Consider the following 15,744-nt stretch of genomic DNA (forward strand, 5'->3'; position numbering starts at 1 on the left):
TGGAGAGGAGGTGGGACCCCCCTGTGTGTATGCCGTGGAGTGGACGCCGTCCACGAGAGGTCTGGACTGGGGTTCCTTGTCTAGGCTGAGGAAACACGCTGAAGGGTCTTTGTTACTGAACAGAGCGTGGGGATCAGCAGGGGTCCCTCGCCCAAGCGTTCCGATTCTAATCAGAAGCCAACAAAGGCACGCACTAATAAGGCTTCTGGTGTGTCTCACGTCTGGGGGTTTTAGTTTTCTCTTCTCAGAAACGGGCAAGGGGTACCTCGGGACTGTTGCTCTGACTGAAAACAAGGTAGAACACTCTGAGAGTATTAGCTTTAAGGCCAATGCCTTCTGTTTTTCTTGTAGCTTCTGACGAGCTCCTCGGTTCAGGATGGGAAACCACGCGGGAAAGCGGGAGTCAAGCGTGGAGAAGGGCAGCAAGGTAAGTGAGCAGGTTCTGTCATTGAACACAGTCCTCCCGAGATGGACTGTGGCTGCAGGGCTTCCCACCGAAACTGTTGGGGTGTTATACCCCTGCCTTAGAAACGTCTGTGTGGTGCTCAGCACACAGACCAGGACCCGCACGCCTCAGCCCAGACCCCAACCCACGACAGTCGTACTGGGCTGGCCTTTCGGGTGGCACCTGCCCCCGGATCCCTGTCCACTCCCTCGCCGTACCGTGCTTGGAAGGTACACATAAGCAAAAGGGGAAAATGCACGTAAAAACGGTCCGAATCCTTCCAGGTCGTCAGAAGTAATCTTCTTTGTGTTTCCCGCACGGCGTCCGCCTCATTTTACAGGTATCGGGGGTCATTTCAGAGGATGAGAAAACATGGCTGGCCTTGTGTTCGGGACATTGAATCACCCTGATTGTGGGGACAGGGAAGGGAAATTGCTCCCTGTCTTTGGTACTTCACGTCGATGTAACCTTATGCATATTTCAGTCAAGACACATGGCGGCTCACGGACCATCCTGGTGCCACTTGCTGAGGGACGGGATTGGGCGGCAGCCCCAACACCCTCGCTACAGTTCTGTAGTAGGGTTTGTGATGAATAACAGTGACCTGAGCAGCAGGGGGTCCTTCTCTGCTCTCGCCTGGACTCCTTTCCTGTGTCAGCCACGGGGGGGGGGGCGGGTCATTGTCCATAATTTGCTGTAAGTCCCGTCCCTGTAAAGGCGTGAGTACACTCTGTTCTCGCTCCTGTGTTACCTTCATTAGTTACGAACAGTGTCATCTAGCGTCTTGACTAATCATTTCAGGCCCAGGATGAACCAGAAGGGACTTACCTGTGTATAATGTCATTATTGGTTTGGAATTCTCCGTTTCCTACTGAAAGGGGGACTGATTTTATAAATACATACGTGATTCTAGTCAATTTTGAATGGGTGGTGAATTGTTCATTTTTAAACCCCAAATCATGCGACCGATCCCCTCGCCATCCTAATGGGCAGCTGTGTTGAGCTGTGTGTCAGTCGGGCGGGGTCTGCACCCGGAGCGGAGTCTCCGTCCAGTGGAGGTGAGAGTGGAGAGCGGCTGCTGCGGGACCGGCCGCCTCTTAGCCCCGAGGGAGCACAGTCTCATGATGACGGATTTGCGGCCCCGGTTCTAAAACCCGCTTTGTGGTTCGAGGTTCTTTGTCGTTTGATGTTGTGAGTCACTGAAACATCCTCTTAATTTGTTTAATTCTACCAAAATAAGATTGTTCAGCAGAAGGAAGGCCTGTACTTGCACTCTTGTTTTCTGAAAGCTAATGTTTAACATTTGGATGATTTAAAAAATTGGGAATTTAAGAACACTGGTTCCTGCGGGTGATTGTTACATGTTAAAGCTCTTTAAAAAAAAATTTTTGTTTTGTAACTGGAGAGCAAGCCTTTGACAGCTTTCAGAGAGAGCGTCTGAGATGCTACACGGTGTTTAGACTTGCACCAGAATAGAATAAGATGACGAGAGCCCCCGCCCTACCGTGGACCATTCTGTATGCTTCTGCAGGTGATTCTGTGAAGCCTGTTTGACCTGAGGGAGAGTCGGAGCTGTGTCTGTGTCAGGGTGCCGGTTGACCTGTTAGTCGGAGGGTCTGTGCAGGGCAGCGTCACCTCCATCCCTCGCCACCCCGGCCTCTTGCGGGAGCTGCTCTCCCTGCCCACCCTCACTCTCGCATCCTGCCGAGGACCTGCTGCGCAATGGGGTTAGCGTGACTTCCTGCTCTGGCCAGGCCCTCGGTCCAGCGCCAGGGAAGGAGACACTTCCCAGTAGGACCTTATGGCGTTAGGTGTCTCCTCGTGACTCAGCACCTCACAGTCTCCTCACTGTTTCTCCCTCCCCCTGAAGAAGACACGTCAGGATGCAGGAGGAAGTGGCATTCCAGAAGGGGTAGAGGGAAGGCCCCTGTGCCAACCTTGCATGCTAGTAACAGGTGGAGCAGCATGCGGGGCCAGGTGGCAAGGCGGCCGAGAGCCCTGTTCCTGTGGCCCCAGCACAGAGCAGAATATCCGGTGGTGAGCATAAGGGAGAAAGACCCCAGCCACGGGAGGAGCCACAGGAACGTTTCTGTGGATCATTCCCAGTCTTCAGAAATGAAGAAAGCCCTATGTTGCCTTTGGTTCCCTGTGTTTTTAAGAGTCCAGATAGTGCTGGCTCACTAATTTTATCAGCTCATTATCACTCGGTCCATGTTTATGATGGTGACTTGGCAGAACCGGGAAGGACACGCCCAGCTGCCCTGGAGGCTCCAGAGAACACCCACGCTTGCTGCCCCAGCCCCTGGGTCTGGGCCGAGACTCACAGCCTTCTCAGCAGACTCCACCCACGGAGGCTCCAGGAAGAAAACTGGTTCCACAGGCTAAAAATAGACTCCCTGCCTTTGGGGAGGCTGTGTCTGGTGGATGGCCCTTGGGAGCCAGGTAAGGAAACCGGCAAAGGGAGAGAAGACATTTGGCTCACCTGGCTACTACGGAGACTCATTACCTTTTGTCAGCTTGAATAAAAGGAGTTCGACCAACTGTCCCTTTGGAGAAACTGTCCATTTGCAACAGGCCCTCGATGTATGGTCCACACGTGACGGGCCCTCAGCATAGGGTCCATATGCAACAGGTACTCAGGATAGAGACTGTATGTGTTACTTAGGCTGCCCTGGGTTTTGATTTCATTCAGCGTGGGACTCTGCATTTCCCTGCCCCCCAATTTCCTACCTCACTGAAGAAAGTAGGATTTCCAGTGCCCTTGAACTATCTCTCAACATCAGAATTCCTCAGCTTTGTTTGTTTTTTTGTTTAAACACTGACATCAGTTCATTTTGGATGAACTTAAAATCTCATGATTTTTTTTTTCTCCTCTGAAAGTAGAGGGTGTCTCTGGTTAGAATCATTCCTGCCAGAAAGGGGAAAATAAAGACCACCAGTGGTTTGTCTTGACATACTTCCACATTTTCCAAAATGAGTGATGTCAAGCGATGATGTCCTTAAAATGTTTAAAACCTAGCAAACTACAATAATCTTGAAAACCTGCTTTTCATCTGTAGGTGGCCTGGGAAAAGCTCCTCTCTCGACTTCTCCTGGTACTCGTATCTGGCTCATAAAGTTCCCCACAGGTGCCAGCCATGTTTCTGGATGTTTCTATTTAATCGGCTTAAGGAAAAATATACCACAGTGAAAAACAAAATCTGAGGGCTTGCAAAATGTAGGTGCACATCTAAATTTTACAGTGGGGAGTAACTTACTAGTCTGGTATTTCAGATTACACTGGTAAGTTATTTAGGCTGTTTCTCGGAGCGAGACGTGAACAATATGCACCAGCACGTTGCCTCTCCAGGGGTAACCACATCCCCGAAGAAGTCATCCACGTCTTTAGTCATCCTTAAAACCCACTTGCTTGATGAGACCTTCCAGACAATATTCGAATGACACTCTGAGAAACGAGACGAATAGACACAGAGGCCCTGACGCGACTCTTCGCGGCACCATGTAGACCGTCTTTCACTTTGATGGGAGCATCCATTTCCTTTGGAAGTCCTGACACCCCCGCTGTGACGGGGGCTGCCCTTGTCCCCCACGGGGTAATTCCTCAAGGCCAGTCCTCTACGGAGTCCTTCGTCCTACAACTTCTCATCCCAGCTGTGGGATGCTGCCAGGTCTTCTCGCCCGTTTAGAAAGCTCTGTTCTGGCCATACCAGCCTCAAGAATGGGAAGTAATCCTATTTGAAACCATCATCAGCTGACATGGCTCCATACAATCATCTCTCCTCCCTACATGGAAATTAGGTTCACTGAGGGCCCGACCTGTGCGAGCTCTCCTGGGGGACGTGTCTTCAGTGTCCCTTCCCCGCGCATCTGTGGGCGAGTGTGCCAAGGGCAGGCCTCCCACCAGCCGCAGGCCGGGGGACGGCTGCTGAGCTCTCCAGGGAACTCCAGCCCGCGAGCCCGGGGCGGGGGGCTGTCTGTGCCGTGAGCCCAGGGCGGGGGGCTGTCTGTGCCGTGAGCCCAGGGCGGGGGGCTGTCCGTGCGTCGAGCCCGGGGCGGGGGGCTGTCCGTGCCTCAGGGAGAAGGGCACAGAGGACTGAGACTGGACCCTTCAGATCTCCAAACGCAGAGGCGCAGTTTCCTTCCGAAGCCACACGTCCTCCCACACTTCCTTGTGCAAAGTGACGCTGTCACCGTGGCTGTTTCACGGAACGGGAAGTGCACTTACTAAGAAAGCCACTTCCTGCAGTCACCCCAACCCCAGCCTGCCTGTGACGGCAACAGGGCTGTGGGGTCGATGGGCACTGAAGAGTCACCCAGAAGTAGTCACCTTCCTGATGGGCTGGTGGCGCCTCGGCAGTTGTCAGACCCAACAGGTGTTTTCTTGGGCGAGTAGCATAAGAAACGTCATTGAGAACTCCAGTCATTCTTAAGTGAATCATACATGTTTAAAAGCTTAGGGATCTGAAGAGAGGAAGGTACTTCCTCGCAGGTGCACACCAAGCCACCTGGTAGCTGGAGAAACCTCGACAATGTGTAGTAAATCCTTAGACGGCGAGAAGCAGGCCGACGCCCGTTGTAGCTTGTCTTCTGCCGTGTTGCAGAGCTCGTTCTCTCTCTCTGTCTCTAGCTCACACACACCCCCTGGTGTGGAGGTCCTATCAGCCTCAACTGGGGAGCACAGAACTATCTTCCAGACACACGCAGCTGGGAAGCACGTGATATGTGGCTAGTGCCACTGCAGAACCAAATTTTAAATGTTATTTAATTTTAAATACTTTAGACGTCAACAGCCACGTGTGTGGAGGGGCACTGTGGCCTACTGGGTCCTCCGTCCGTGTCAGCTTGGTTCTCAGAGCACCTAAAACCCTACCGATCAAGTGTCAGCACAGCTTTGTCAGTGAAAAGAATTCTGGTCTCTCTCAGAGTCATGGAGTTTCGTGCAAAAGCTAATACTGGATGCAGAAGGTAAAATCCTCTCAGAAGCACAAACACATGTACAAATACCAGAAATTGCAAAGGGGGTTGCAAAGGTGGAGCGCAGGCTCCCCTACGCTCAGCACATGGCTCTGTATCCACCACGCCCCACCCGGGACCGAAATCAGACACCTGCACTTACACCAGCGTACGTTTAGATGGACTGCTTCAGGGTTTGATACACACTGGAGTCTACTGTCCTGACTTGCTTCCAAAAGAACTTCAGCAAGCTCCTAAAAAATAAATAAAATAATGTGGAAGACACGCCTTCCAAAATCTGTGAATAGTCAGTAAACTTCTTATTACACTTCTGGAAAACTCTGAGTGGATCTGTATCTGACTTGAGAACGAGCCACAGAATGTAATTGAAGTATCTTCTTGCCGTTGGGTTTTGTCGAGTCGTGTTTGCATTGGGAACCCAGAGCCGCCTCTGAAGGGGGAGCATGCTTCCAACCCACCGGGCGGGGGTTTCTGCCCCGCGTGGAAAGGCCGCAGCACCTGCCGGTGGGGGTGCTGGTGAACATTGTGTTCGAGATGCAGAATTTTTTTTTGAAGATTTTATTTATTTATTTGTCAGAGAGAGAGAGCTTAAGCAGGGGAGAGGCAGAGGGAGAGGGAGAAGCAGACTCCCTGCAGAGCAGGGAGCCTGATGCGGGACTTGATCCCAGGACCCCGGGATCATGACCTGAGCCGAAGGCCGACACTTAACCAACCGAGCCCCCCCAGGTGCCCCGAGATGCAGAGTTTTTTACTGACGTTAGAGAGTTTTGTCACTTGTTACTTGGGCAGTGACGTTTTACTGACGTTTATAGCAGATTCTAGAACGTGCTGAGTCAGCGGCACTGCTGTCCTTTGGACAGACCCAAAGAAAGTCCCTCATCGCAGTTCTGTGTAGAGACAGGACCCTAAGGTGGGTTCTGATGCTTAAGGAATAGAAGTGGGTATTTTGTTTTATCTGATACACAGAGAACGCTCACACCTTTGTCAGTCCGGGCGGCAGCAAGTCCACAAACACACAGGTAATTATTAAACACGTAAGTATAATTAGTAACAAAGCCACCCCTCAACAACCCTTAATAAAAATAACGTCAAGCTGATTATGAAGCCGTGCCCCAGGCCACATAAACCTGCATTCCGTCAGCTGGCCTGGCTGGGGCTTGCGCCCTCAGCCAGCGGCCCCCACCCTGCCCCCTGCAGGGCTCCCCCTTCAGCCCCCACCCTGCCCCCTGCGCGGCGCTGTGCGGGACCCCTTCCCTTGGCCAAGCCAGGGCCTCGGTCGGGATCGGGCTCAGGACCCCGAGGGCTCCAGCTTCTGGTTCTGGGCTTGAACACCCAGCAGCTCTGACTCCCACGAGATGCTCATGTTCTGTGTTCTTTCAGGCTACCATAGGCTTGCTTGCAAAGTTAGTTTTTATCAGAAAGTGTGACCCAGTTTGCAAGCCACTAACTTTGGACCACAGCAGTTGTTAGATATGTGATATACTAACACTGGTTATTAAACAGAAACGATGTGACAATAAAGTGATTCTTTGTGTAAAACTATGGGAAGAGCAGAACATGCCCCGGATGCCACCCTGCCCACCCACCTGCCTTCTCTCTCTTGTCACGGGGCACGTTCTTAGGCCGCGAGGCCGCTGATGGCAGGAGCCCGGTGCTCCCGTGAGACAGGCCTGTGATCAGCTTGTTGTTAGCTGGACGCACAGAGCTTTCTCTCCCTGTTTCTTACTTCAGTGCGTGATGTTCCCTAATTACTCCGTCCCTGTGTGTGTGATGCTCAGTTCTTGTGAGAGAGCCGAGGGGCCGGCAGGGGAGTCCGAGATCTTGCCTTTGTATCCAAATGCAGCACCGAGGGCACAGAAGAGAGGGATTGTTTCATTCAGTGGGTTTTTAAGTGGAGAAAGCATCTGAGCTTGTGACGGGTGTGCTTTATGTGAAATGGTTTTCAAGTTCAATTTTGGATTTTTGTCTGGCTAAAAACGTGATCTCGGGTATGGCCAAGCAGAGGGTCATTCACGTACCGTCAGCAACGTCGGTGGGTGTTAGACGGGGCGGCCCCTCTGAGACGGGCGCTGGGCCCAGTTTGCGGGAATGGAGGCGTGAGGGGCCCTCCTGTAGCCAGCCCATCGCCGGCACTGACCCAGCTGCTTGCTGATCTGGTAGCTTGTGCCAGGCTGGTTGAGCTCCGTTTGTCAGCCCACGCCAGGGCTCCAAAACACCACTGCGCCACGTCATCCTTCGGAGGCAGGTTCATTTCAGACGCTGTCAGCCAAGAGCATGTCCTTCCATAGGAAAACTCTGCGCCTGCTTATTAATAAGGTAGAACTTCTTGGTATTTGGGCGCCTGGGTGGCTCAGTCGGTTAAGCGACTGCCTTCGGCTCAGGTCATGATCCTGGAGTCCCGGGATCGTGTCCCGCATCGGGCTCCCTGCTCGGCGGGGAGTCTGCTTCTCCCTCTGACCCTCTTCCCTCTCGTGCTTTCTATCTCTCATTCTCTCTCTCTCAAATAAATAAATACAAAATCTTAATAAAAAAAAGAACTTCTTGATATTTAATACAATCCTCTTTCAGTATTTTTAATGACATGAGACCTAAAACTCCGGTTTTCAAAATGTTATTTCCTGTCTTTTGTCACGTGTTACTTGGGCAGTGTGGTTTTCAAAGTTTAAATTTGCAAGCAAGAGTTTTTATATGCTGGAATATATTTGTGTAAAATTATCTTTCTGAGTGCACGTGTGTGCTCTTTCGAGCCTGCCAGCCCCAAACACCGTAGGATGGGATCGGCAGCTGCATGCACACCTTCTCCTGCTCTGCACTTGGGTGACTGTAACGTGTCATTCTCCTAACTGGCAACTTGGTGCCTGCATTAATTTAATTATCATATCGTTAAACAAAAGCCTAGATAAAATTCATTTTTATGTTTCTGTGGCTTTTGGTGCTTGCAAAACAGACTCTTAGTTAATGCGTCCTTAATTACACTTTAGCACAAGGTGTATGTAACCAAACTCAAGTTGTAAGTAAATCAGTAAGTCGAGTTGGTAATGACATTAATTACACGTGGCACTGTAATTACGGCAACACAGACTATTCATAGAGGTGTGTGCTCTCTCATAATTGTATTAAGACACTTAAGAAAGTACCACTGTCTACAAGTTTAGAAGCAAAGCTACCTCCAGCCTTGTTTTTGGGTGTGTTCGAGCGAAGGCCCTGCTAGCACGGTGCGAACGCTCTCTCCTTGCAGCCAGGCTGTCCTCTCCTGCCCCCTGGCCTGGCGGGGCCACCTTGCACCTGCTGCCCTTGCCCGGCAGGCAGCTCCCCCCTCCCCTCTGCCCTCGCTGGCCCCGGCCTTCCCCCAGACCCCCTCTTGCAGGTACTGTGTCTCACTGCCCTTGTGCAGCTCCCCACCCCCAAGGCTAGGTTCCTTTTGTTTCTCTCTGGGGTTTTGCCTGAGCCCCCAGCGTCTGCTGTGAGACGGTTTCCTCGCCCATGAGGGGTGCTGTGGGCCAACAGTTGGCCCTGAGTCCTGAGCGACCGTGCGAATTTGGGCTTCTTTGTCTGCTCTCTACACGCTTGTCAGGCCCTGCTGTTCCCCAGGCTCTGTGCTAGGATTTAGGGATGCCATTTTGTATTCAGAACGTGCAATTTAAAGAGGACAGTCTGAATCCGGGACCCTGCATGCGCGTGGCCCCAGGGGAGGGTTCAGAGCCCCTGCTGGCGTGTGGGTGGCTCGGCTGGGCCTTATCCCACAGCAGCCCCTCTGGGGAGCCCAGCGCCGCCGGCCGGAGGGACCGCAGGCAGAGGTTGTCGGGTCCCCTCCTCTGCCCCCGCACCGCTGCCCCTTTCTCATGTGGGGGCCCCAGCTGGTTCTGCAACCTCACCCAGGCCTCCCCCTCCAGGTGCTTGAGGAGCATGGAAGGAGGCCAGACTTGAGGAGGACACGGTGAGGGAGGGGTGCAGCGGGCCACCCTGCTCGGGGCCTTCCCAAAGAGAGCGGTGGAACCCCCAGCCAGGGGCGCGCTCGGACGCCGCCAGCTCTTGGGAGCCCTTGGCCTGAGGGGGTGCAGTGTCCCAGGCCAGGCTCATCTCAGCGAAGAAGAAATGGAAGGAAATGGCAGGAGCAAATACACACGTCCCTGTCTTTGCAAAGCAAGGCCGCCATGAACGTGCATCTAAGGCGTGCCCCGTGAATGCTGGGGCCCCCGAGTTTGTTGTCCTGGCTCACCGTTCCCAGGACTCCGACAGTGCTGTGGTTTGTGTTGCTGTTTCAGTCTCCAGATCACCTGTGAGACACGCCTGGTTTCCACGGGCAACGGCTGTGGTTCCGGGTGTGCTTTGCCTCCAGAATCATGGGTGTTAGGGGGTTGTTTTTGTATTGAATTAATAGAAGGGCTGCAGTGACAGCCACTCACCCACCAAATAAAATAAATTGAGTGGAAAATCTTTTTCCACCCTTCTGTTCTACTTTGTGACCATTTTAGTTTTTTTGTAAAAAGTGGTTTATTGCAACGCATTTCAAAGTGGAATGTGGCAAGAGATTTGTACAATATTCCAAAAGCATGTAATACTTCCTTCCGAGGAGCCGTTTTTAATACACAGACTCTTCTCATTTCATTGTTGGAATACAGAATATTTAGTTACTCTGTTTAGGAACATTATATTTCATGCCTTTCTTGTCAACTCTCCAGTGTTTAAAAGAAAACCGATCTTTGATTTTATGTTTTTGTTCCTGAGCATATCAGCGTACTCTAAACACAGGGAGACAGAGTATGATTTTTTATGGCACAATTCCTGCAGTGCTCAGAACAAAAGTGTTACTTCAGGCACAACATGGAGAAACCCATCTGATCTGTGTCTGTCCTGGGTAACTCGGCCGCCACGTGACCTGTTAGGATGAGTTACAGGCTCCATAAAGAGGCTTTTCAGAATATTTTTGTAACTCATATCTTCATCTACTACACTCTGACTTAATTTTATCTTCAATTATGAAACAAGAGAAGGTCTGTGGCCTGAAAAACAAAACTCCTCCTGAATGTGCCTTTGCCGAGGACGTCATGTTCAGACTCTTGATGGAATGAGAAAGCAGTCTTTTTGCTCCTGGTGACTGAAGCCATCTCCAGTTGTATGTATGAAATTTTCGAAATGTGTTTAATCTCATGATGGAGTCCAGGTGACTCATTTTGGTGCCGGATGGGGAGAAACAGGAAGTAGCCTTCTTTGTTTCTCCAGCTCTGAGAGCACGTTGGGGCAGGTTTGCGGCCCTGATCCCAGGGGCAGCAGAATCTGGCTTTGAAGAAGAGCGTCTGCAGAGGCAAATGATAATTCCATTTGCAGTACCAGTTGGTTCCCTTAGAGCAGGGGCGCCAAAATGCAGGGTACAGATCCAGTTCTGGGGAAAATGCCTCTCTTTTTCTTTTTTCCTGCATTAACATGCTCATTCAAACCTGCTTTTTACTTAGAATGATTTTATTCCACCTTTTCTAAAGTATGGAAAACAGAAAATAAAGATTTGTAAAATAAATAATGATGGCAGGTGGCATGGACTCTGCCAGCCGAGGGCCAGACCCAGGGGCAGGCTTCGCAGGCGGGGCTGTGGATGCCCACGGCAGCCCTGTGAGGTAGACAGTACCTCACTGCCCTTCTGCCCTATCTGCATTGTAGCAAGCAATTACAGAAACACGTGCAGGCTATATAGGGTCCTCCGTTTAGGGGAATTATAGGGGACCCTTAGGTTTTTATGACATAACACCAAAGGAAATGTATTCGGCTTCAAATTGAGAAGATCTGAGTTCTCCATCACCTTATTCTGTTTTCAGGAATGTAGATTGTCCTTTTGAACTGAATGAATGTCCTTACCTGACCTCTACGTGCCTTTTAATTGAACTTGCAATTCACTGTCGAACTCTTAAGAGCTACACTGAACATCCAGTCTCTCTCCCTGACCCTGTCTGTCCCTCCCCCCACACACTTCCTCTGTGACCATCCTTCCTATTTAAGACTGGACCAGCTGATAGAGCAGTAGCTTCCAGAAATAAATGGCAAGATATTTGTGTTCCTAAAATAGAAGTTAGTATGTCCGGTTACGCAACGGGCCTCGATAAACACTTTTACCGTGACGCGAGTTAATACTTGTTTTGCTGTGACTTCTAAAAGTCAACGCTTAAATAAAACTCTGAGCTCATTTCTTTGCCTTCATTATTTGAAGAACACTGCAATCCTAATTACACTACAAAATGGTCTTGGCAGAGACGGTGGCGTTAACACGGAGTCGTTAAAAGAGCCACTTCCGAAGCTAACAGCTCCATAAACTACCTCGAGTTCGCAGTCCAGACTCCGTTGCCGTGACGCTGGGACCTTTCACTGGGAACCACCTGCACGCTGAGCTCTGGGTACTTCTCAAACGCACCTTTCTGGAGATGTAACTCACATGCCATACAATTCACCCATTTGAAGGTTCGGGTCAGTGGTTTTTAGTAGATTCGCAGACCCGCAGGACAGTCAGATCAATTTTAGAATACTGACCTCACCCCGGAAAGAGCACGTGCGTTTCCACGCCTCGGCCTCCGTGCCCCGGCCCCCGGCCACCACGAATCTCTTCCTGTCCCTCGGTTTCCCCGTTTTGGACGTTTCACAGGAATGGAGTCATGTGATGTGTGGTCTTTCTATCTGGCTGCCTTCGTGGAGCTGACGGAGTCCCGTGTCCATCTGTGTCCTTCCGTCTTACGACCGAATGATCGTCTCTCCGTGTGCATGGACTGCATTCTTCCACGGAGGGGGCAGGGCTGCTGCCACACTTTGGGGCTTAGAAATACCCCTGCTGTGAACAAGTTTTTGTGTGGACATAGGTTTTCATGTCTCTTTACATAGATTCTCGATTTAAAAACAAAACCTGGATTTTCATTTACTCTTGTCATCAGAAAGGCTTGCTGTGTTTTCTTGGATGCCATTCCAACAGACAGGTCTGGGAGAGGAACCTTGGCTTTGCCATCTCACCTCGTGGAGATTTGTGACATCATTGTTCTGTTCTTCCGGGGTCCGCAGGATTGAGCCGGAAGACTTTTCTGTTTCTTTATTCATAAATTCATCCAAGTTAGTCACCGTCACCAGATGGAGAATTAACAAGCCTAGGAATTAGAGAGAAAAAAGTCTTCCAAAATTTTAATTCCCTGCATTTCAAAAACCAGGCTGGGATCTTGGCGCTGAATCCCATGCGGTCCCCACAGAGGACGAGCCAGCTCCTGTGAGGAAGCGTTCCTCGCCCTTAATGTCACAGCCTGGGCTTCACAGGGTCCTGGCTGTTAGGGGTGTGTTGTTCTCCTTCTTTTAATAAATAGCTTTATTGAGGTAAATTCACCTACCATAAAGTTCAGTCATCTAAAATGCACAATTCGGTACTTTTTAGTTTATTCGCAGGACTGTGCAGCCTGTACCACAGTCTGATTTTATAACCTATTTGTCACCTCTGAAAGGGACCTGGCCCCCACTAGCAGTCCCTGCCCGCCCCCCCCCCACCAGCCCCAGGCTCCTGCTGGCGTCCTTCCTGTCCCTCCAGAGTTGGCTGCTCTGAACATTTCATGTATGTGTGTGTGTCATCATGCAGTGTGGTGTTTGGCCACCAGCTTCTTTCATAGGACAGTGTTCCCAAGGTTCATCCATGTGGCAGGTGTCCGTTATTAACAAGTACTATTCCACGGCAGGAAGATGCTGCGTTCTCTTCGCCCGTTCATTTGCTGGGGGACATTTGGGTTGCTTCCACTATGTGGTGTTAACAAACCTGCTGCTGTGAACACTCTTAGGCAAGTTTTGTGTGGACATACGTTTTCATTTCTCGTGGGCATATACCCAGGAGTGGATTTGACAAATCATATGGTAACTCTACGCTTAACTGTTTGGGGACCCATCAAACTGTCTTGCACAGGGGCTGCACCATTTTACGAGCCATGTCTGGGGGTTTCAAATTCTGCATACCCTGATCAGCCATGACTGTTGTCCGTCGTTTTGGTTGTATCCATCCTAGTGGATAATGTGGAGCATCTTTTTATTTGCTTTTGGCCATTTGTTGTCTTTGGAGGAATTACTCAAATTCTTTGCCCATTTTTTTTTAATTGGGTGTTTTGTCATTTCGTTGTTGAATTGTAGGAGCTCTTTACATATTCTGGACACTAGTTCCTTATCAGATAGATGATTTGAAAGTATTCTGTCTCCTCTGGGTTGTTGTGTTACTTTCCTGATGGCATCCTTTGTGGCGCAGTTTTGATGAACGCTGGTTAGTTATGTCTTTCTTGTGGCTGATGTGCTCTGGTCTCCTAAGAGCCGTTGACACTGGGGCACTTGTTCTAAATCAAATCTGATTCTCACCTTTGGTCTCTAATCTGGTCATGTTGTCACAAAATAGAGTTTTCATGACTTAAAATGTATTTTTCTGAAGAACTGACTGCCAGCAAACACACTAGTGAATGGATTTATAGTTATTTCTTCCTCTCAAATACTTCTCTTTGTTTAGAACAGTGTCTCTCAGCTGGCAGTGACTTCCCTCTCCCACCCTCAGGGGCATTTGTCAGTGTCTGGGACATTCCTTGTTGCCACAGCAGCATGGTACCATGAGCATCTTGTGGGTAGAGACCAGAGATGCTGCAAAACGTCCCACGGTGCACAGGAAAGCCTATGCCCCACAGCACTTACCCAGCCCATAGCATCAGGAATGCCCCATTGAGGAACCCTTGTTAGACTGTCACAGGCCTGCCCCTTTGCATTAATATCCCCATTCTCTTCTGCTTCTGAATGAGAAGGGACATGCCTTTGAGATGAACCGTGATTCTGGTTTTCGTTTTTCTTCATGTTCTTTACTTTGATCCTAAAAGCTTGCGATGTTTTGCTTGTATCTTTTGTTACTTATCCAAACCCAGCCTAGAACAAGAGTAAGGATGATCCTTTTATTTTTAAGAAACAACCCAAAAATGCTGAGTAATTACTGCAAGGTTTATAAGAACTATTTATATTCCCCCCCACACACACACACAGGCATACATACACACACACTCACACTCAGGAATTTTTCCTGTGCTGATACTTTAGTACTTTGGTGCTTTCAAACAGTTTATGACCACCTCTGAATAACAAGAACCAGGGGGATTTCTGCACCCACATCAGACAGCAGTGATCTGGTCCTCACGCCGTGCGCACCTGTCCTGACTAGCTGCTCACCCCTGGACTGCGCAGCCAGGCAGGACCTCCTCAGTTGCTTCTCATCCCCTATGTTGTGGCAGTTGCATCTTTGAGATGTACCTGAAGGACTGGAACCACACGTGTACGCAGCCAGCCACATAGGGCTTGGGTTGATTCTGAGCACCAAAACAATGGTTTGCCTCTGAAAGAAAATGAAAGAGAGCAAGGGAGCAAGTTCCCCTGAGAGGGAGCCCACCCTTCTCCCTGCAGACATGCTGTGTCGCCCGCAGCCTGGAGCTGGCCTGCTCGCTGCCGGGTCTCCGCATCCAGGGCTCGCGCGCTAAGCCACGGACCAGGAATCATCACACTCCCCGCGCCCTCCCAGGCCCTGTGCGTGGCGGCCCTCCCTTCCTGGAGGCTTGGTCACCTGCCCAGCAGCAGCACGAGTCCTGTGGGGCAGGGGCAGGGGTGGCTACTGTCCCTGGTCACTCCTCTCACCTGCTTGTCCTACACCCTGGGACCTTCGTCCATGGATCCTTCTCACCGACTCTGAGCGCGTGGGAACTGCGTGACGTCTTTCTGTGGACTCGGAAGCCCGGAGTGGGGAAGCACAGGGGTCCTAGGCAGAGATGCCGGCCACCGCTCTGCGACACTACGCTCCTCGCATCTCGAGCTCCGGCAGGCTCGGTCCACGGGGCCGACTCCTCTCCCAGCTCACAGAGCCACCTTCCTGGGAAGGTGCTGAGCCAGGCGGGTCCTGGGCAGGTCCCAGGAAGCCCCAGGCGGGGCCGGGAGCAGAGGGCCTTCCCCACATCGGGGTGCACAGGGTCTGGGCATTCTGGGTGGCAGAGCCATCCCCACCCCAGGTGTGATCCCTGGCGCTGGGAGGCTCTCTGGGCCGATGGAGGTGAACCGCATCGGCTGAAGGGGCTGCGTTCCAGCTCCGTGAACTCGAGCTGTAACCCACCCATCGGGAATGCTCTGCCGCCCCCTGATGCGTTCCCTGCGCCCCGTCCAGACCAGAACCCCTATTCTGCACATCCGCCTCGAGGTTTCCGTCTGGGCTTTGAGGAGCGTGGTTAGTGGGCACATGGCGTCGGAACTTCTCTTGGCTTCAGGAACTTTAGCAGTAAAATGGGCTGGTTGAGTTGTCTCTGAAGTCTTCC

The 15,744-nt window shown here is 51.1% G+C and overlaps 1 protein-coding gene across 1 annotated transcript in view; it reads left to right on the plus strand.

Annotated features, from left to right (window-relative positions):
* MBP (myelin basic protein) overlaps window positions 1–15,744 on the plus strand; it is a 116,790-nt gene that overhangs the window by 23,149 nt on the left and 77,897 nt on the right. The window contains exon 2 of the mRNA XM_088019538.1: window positions 352–427. Within this exon, the coding sequence (XP_087875664.1) occupies window positions 377–427 (51 nt within the window). The 5' untranslated portion in view covers window positions 352–376. The remainder of the gene's footprint in view (window positions 1–351; window positions 428–15,744) is intronic.

The sequence above is a fragment of the Eumetopias jubatus genome, unplaced genomic scaffold, assembly GCF_037043125.1.
Source record: "Eumetopias jubatus isolate StellerSeaLion01/CBP00866 unplaced genomic scaffold, mEumJub1_p1.0 scaffold_16, whole genome shotgun sequence".
NCBI lineage: Eukaryota > Metazoa > Chordata > Mammalia > Carnivora > Otariidae > Eumetopias > Eumetopias jubatus.